Raw genomic sequence first — 5,654 nt, forward strand, 5'->3', positions numbered from 1 at the left:
CAACAACAAAAAAGGCAAAAAAAAAAAAAAAAAAGAAAACCTAGGCTTAGCTTAGGTCAAGTATCCATTCTTGATCCCATCACATGGGAGTGATATCACACATGATTTAAACATGGCCACAAGGTCCCACGCTATGGGAGGGAGACAGGCGGGGCACAAACCCAAAAAGTATCTACTACAACAGTTTGCAAAAGCTTAGTTCCAGAAATTTCTGTAATGAAAGAACATCTCGATTCTGCCATGATATGATTATGAAGACATGGTATGATTATAAGACATCTAAAATGATCATAATGTGCAACTAATTTAATAAAATCACTACTGTGAGAACTTACAAAAATAAACAAAGTAATCATAATGTTATGAGACTGTTTCTTGGTCCCACTGCCATCTTTTCTGTAGACAGTGCCTGGCTTCGGCATCTTCTTTGGTAAAAACATTCTGCCTTTTCTGGAAGACCTCTTAAAGTTATTTGAAAAAGAATATCTAAGTCTACTCACCACATCATTTTATCACTGGAGAGGCAGAAGTGACCTCTCAAGGCAGCCAGGGCAGCATGGGTAGAATACAGATGGAAACCAATGGGAATCCCACATGAACTACAGAATAAAAGGTTGTAAATGCTGGGAGGGAAAAAACAGGATATGGGTAAGAAAGAAAATCAGAGAACAAATACAAAATAACCAGTCTCTGAAAGCATTCCTAAAACTATGCTGCAATAGGAATGAAAATGAAGAAATGTCACATTGAAGAAAGGTTAACTCAGATTTTAATATAAGTACACCCTAGATTACAGTTATCCTTGTGGATTCTGGCCACAAAAGAAATGGATGTACAAATGTAAGTTCAATAGAGAAGAGTAATTTACACTTGAAAAGGAGTAAGAGAACTGACTAATCAGATTAACATTAAACATATAAAACCACACATGACCATATAAATTAGCTACCATTAAATTAGTTGAAGTAAAATAATCAAGTTGACTTCGACTTACGAAACAATTTATTAATAGAATTCAAATCAAGATTTTTATTTTACAGATATAACAAAAAAGTAACAAAAAATTACCCTTAAAATGGAAATGAAAGAAAAGGAATCCTATTACCCTAGCCAGTCATCAATCTTCTCTTCACCTTCTGAAAGATTATTAGATGGAGAATCAGAAAATGTTGACTTTAGTTCTTGTTATACCACTTGGGTAAGTCACTTACCATATTTGCTGGTATATAAGAACGTCCAAATATTACAAAGAAATGTTTTAGGACAAAATAAACTACGTTTCATCATGCATGTACTGAAAGCAATTTTAAAGTGTCTTGATAAGGGGAAAAGTTATTTGTATAAATATAATATACTGTGCAGTAAAATTCTAGAGTATAAAAATCACATGGCTAAAAAGAAACAGATTCATGTCAGTGGATACTAAACAATACCAAGCAACAAAAGATACTAAATTTATTGGTAAATGAAGTCCCACAGCACACATGTAGTACTGCATTTTTTCAAATATGGCAACCAACGAGGCAAGTCATGAAATAAAGTTACATTAATTTGAATTAACTCCTATGCAGGAATTAATTATATCAAAATACAGTACCTACAGACAAATGTCTCAGAAATATATGGCACAGAACAAAATGTAAAGAAATCCCAAAATTATTCTTATGCCTGCAATATAAAACAAATATTTCGTTGAATATCTGTCTGCTAACGGGCCCAGGTCCTTCACAAGTGAATGTCTGTATCCCCACACCAGGTAAAGACTTATGACCAGCTGAGTGCTTGCTGAAGGCAGAGGGAATACACAACAGGTAGTAGTAGAAGGTAGTTATACCAGCTATGACCATGTGACCAGTTATAGAACCAAGGACCGTAATTGTCATGAGTATTTCTTCTTTGTTATGCATATATTTGTGTGTGTGTGTGTGTGTTTTCTTCTGCTGTGTTCTTTCCTCTCTTATTCCCTTATCATGTAACATAAGATGTATTGTCTTTCTATCACACTATTTATGTATTGTTAAATGTACATAATAGTATTTAAGTTACATGAAGGAGAAAAATAAACATCACTTATGGACTTCCCTCCTTTTCTGGAGAAGGCATTAGTGTATTTTCTGTTGTATTCAGGATAGTTGTACCATGTTAGGCAGAATTATGACCTGGTTAGTGTCTTTATTTGAAAATTAAGTATGATTTTAGGAGACACATGTGGGTGCCAAGTTAGCAGGTGATAGTTAAATTTTATGTGTCCACTTGACTAAGCCACAAAGTTCCCAATTATTTTGTCAAACATTTTGTTTGTGAGGGTACTTTTGAATGAGATTGACATTTGAATCAGTAGACTGAGTAGAGCAATTACACAGACTAATGTGGGTGGCCCTCGTCTGATCAGTTGGAGATCTGAATAGAACAAAAAGACCGACCCTCTCATTTGTAAGAGGAAACACTTATCTGACTTCTTTCAGCTCTGGCATTTGTCTTTTCTCCTGCCTTTGGACTTGAACTGAAATGTGGGCTCTTCTTGGGTTTTGAGCCTGCTGGCTTATATACTGGAACTTATACCTTTGGCTCTCCTGGTTCTCAGGCCTGTGGACTTGGACTAGAACTAAACCATGGCTTCTCCTGTGTCTCCACCTTGCCAACTACAACTCTTAGGACTTCTCATCCTCCACAACTGCACAAGCCAATTCTTGATAATAAATCTCTTCCTGCCAAGTCCCATCGATCCCCTTATTCCAAAAATACCCAAACACACAGGACTTTCCCTCCAGTGTTTTATAAACCATCTAAATCAGTAATGTTCAATAGGAATAGTGTGAGCCACATAATAAATTTAAAATTCTCTATTAGTCTTAAAAAAAAATAAAGCAGGTGAAAATTAGTTTTAATATATTTTATGCTACCCAACATATCAAAAATCATTTCAACGTATAATCAATATTTTTAATTACTAATTTTTTTTGTACAAAGTGTTCAAAATCCAGTTATGTATTTTGAATCAGCATATCTCAAGTCAGAATGTCCACATATTAAGTGGTTATAGTATTAGATAACACGGGTCTAGATGCATTATCTTCCTATCAAAGAAAATATTCAAAGAGCTTCTGCCTCTGGCCACAAATGATCCAATTCCAAGTAGGAGGCCATCACTTCTTTCTTCTCTGTTCCCTTTGGGTGGGAAGAGGACATTCCAGTAAGGATAGGGAGTGTTTGTCTTTCAGTTGGGAAAGAAGAACAGAAGAACTCTTCCTGGTTACTAAGTAAAGCAACTAAAATTGTTACAACTGTGGGCCAGATAGCTCAGCTGGTTAGAGCATGCTCTCTAAACAATAGGGTTGCAGGTTCGATGCCCACATGGGCCAGCGAGCTGCACCCTCCACAACTAGACTGAAGACAATGAGCTGCTGCTGAGCTTCCAGAGGGGCAACTTGGATGGTTCAGTTGGTTAGAGAGACTGCTCTCAACAATAAGGTTGCCAGTTCAATTGCCGCATGGGATGTGGGCTGCAGGCCCTGCAACTAAAGACTGAAAACAGCGACTGGACTTGGAGCTGAGCTGCATCCTCCGACTTAGAGGGTTGGGCCTTGGAAAACAACAACTTGGAGCTGATGGGCCCTGGAAAAACACACTGTTTCCGAATAGTCCCCAATTGAAAAAAAAATAAATTACTTAAAAAAATAAAAAATAAAAAAAAAAATTGCTATAACTCTAAAACTGAACCAAACTGTGGTCAGAATGAGTTGTCTTATTGTTAAAGCCAACACTCACAATTGGGGAACCTTGTAATACTAAATTCACTGAGTACATTGTTGTCACTTGTAAATCATATTACAGGCAAGATGTAGTTTACTAAGCAGTACAGTAGTATCCCCGTATCCTCAGGGAATATGTTCCAAGACCATCAGTGAATGCCTGAAACCGCAGACAGTATTGAACCTATATATACTATGTATTCTCCTATACAAACATACACTTTACAGCTTCTCTTTGGCATATCTGAATTGCCAGCATCACTACACTTGCACTTTGAGGCCATTATTAAGTAAAATAAGGGTAACTTGAACACCAGCACTGATACCAGGACAGCTGATCTGATAACCCAGGTGGCTAGTAAGTGACTAACCATCAGGTAGTGTGTACAGCATGGATACCCTGGACAAACACAGGACGTTGCGAGATGTCAACAAGTTATTCTGAATGACGCACAATTTGAAACTTATTGTTTATTTCTGGAATTTTACATTTAATATTTTCAGACTGCAGTTGAAAGCAGAAGCGAAACCATGGATAAGGGGGGACTACTTAACATTCAACTGTGTTTTTCTCGTTTCCTGGGTTATAGCAGAATTAGTGCTGGAGTTGCTTATCACAAACTCCAGGTTAAATGCAAACTTAAAAGTCCTAATTATCACAGGCGATTGTAGTTTCTAGTAAGTTATTCTCACTATACACCAAAGGATAATTTTCTCCTTTTCCTCTTCTAGACATATCTTTCTAAGCCTCATTTCATTTGCACAAGCCACTACAGAGACGTGGTGCTCCGAAAGATCTTAAAATCTACAAACACAACTTTTCCATTCGTTAATGCATCAAGTTCGTACAAGGCTCAAACAGACAAAAGGAGCATACTTCCAAAATACTACAGGGATGGAATCAACTTTTCTTCTAGCGCAAGACAGAAACCGTTTTCTCCTGGTGTAGGCCGATTTCATGCTCCTCGGTATCATTAAGTCAGGGATTAGGGACCGATCAGGAATTTTCAGTACATACCTGCCTTTGAGTGAACCTTCAATGCCAACTAGGAAGGGAGCTTCCAAAACCACGTTATTTGTGACTCCTAGGAAGACAAAAAAAAGCGGGTCAGAATGAGTAACTGTGAGGGCTTGAAAGGGAAAACCTACCCCCTCCAGACAGGCTCATCGCGGCCACAAAAATCAAGACAAGTTGCCGCCATCCCTGGCAAAGGTTTGATTTCCAGATTCCAATTCGGTCTTTTCCCCAGCCGGCTCTCGGACACCCAGTGAGAAAGCGGGAACATCCTCCTAGTCCTCCTCCTCTCTCCCCAGACGCCGCCCCGAACTCACTGGAGAAGACCACGGCCCCGAGGGGCTGCGACAGGTCCCAGGCGAGGTGCACCGAGTCAGCGAGCACGGCGTGGCACTGCGCGCACTGGAACACGGCGCACCGCTCGGGCTGCAGCCACGACGGCAGCTGCGGGCCGGAAGGTGGCTCTTCCGTCTCCAGCCTTGAGGGGCCAAGTGGCGAGGACCCCTTCACTACCTGAGTGTCCCACTCCATGGAAGACGTCAGAGACGGTTCGTCAAGTGTCTTAGTGCCCTCACAACAGCCATCCTCCCGCAGCTCTACATAGCACAAGCGACGCCGCCCCGGCTGCGCCATCTTCCTGCAACAAGGCGCCTCGCTTTCGAACGTGCACCAGGCCCCGCCCCAAACACGGTTTCCGCGTCTTCATTGGACAACGTGGGCGGTGGGCTCGGCGGGCCCTTCCGCGCCTGAGCTTTCGTGAGGGCTGGCGTAGAACGTGCACCCGACGTGAAGGGGAGTCTGCCTTTCTATTGGTCAACGCTAGGAAGCCCCGCCTTCAAGACCTTTTTTAACCAATGGAAGTGTGGCATTCTTAATTTAAACTGTCT

At 40.4% G+C, this 5,654-nt stretch overlaps 1 protein-coding gene across 1 annotated transcript in view; it reads right to left on the reverse strand.

Moving 5' to 3' along the window:
* Positions 1-5,415, reverse strand: part of OIP5 (Opa interacting protein 5) — a 10,306-nt gene extending 4,891 nt beyond the window's left edge. Inside the window, exons 1-3 of the mRNA XM_081048808.1 lie at positions 5,085-5,415; positions 4,771-4,837; positions 501-623 (exon numbers count right to left, since the gene is read on the reverse strand). Coding sequence (XP_080904934.1) covers positions 501-623; positions 4,771-4,837; positions 5,085-5,400 — 506 coding nt within the window. The 5' untranslated portion in view covers positions 5,401-5,415. The remainder of the gene's footprint in view (positions 1-500; positions 624-4,770; positions 4,838-5,084) is intronic.
* Positions 5,416-5,654: the final 239 nt, after the last annotated feature.

This window comes from Rhinolophus hipposideros (assembly GCF_964194185.1).
Source record: "Rhinolophus hipposideros genome assembly, chromosome: 5".
NCBI lineage: Eukaryota > Metazoa > Chordata > Mammalia > Chiroptera > Rhinolophidae > Rhinolophus > Rhinolophus hipposideros.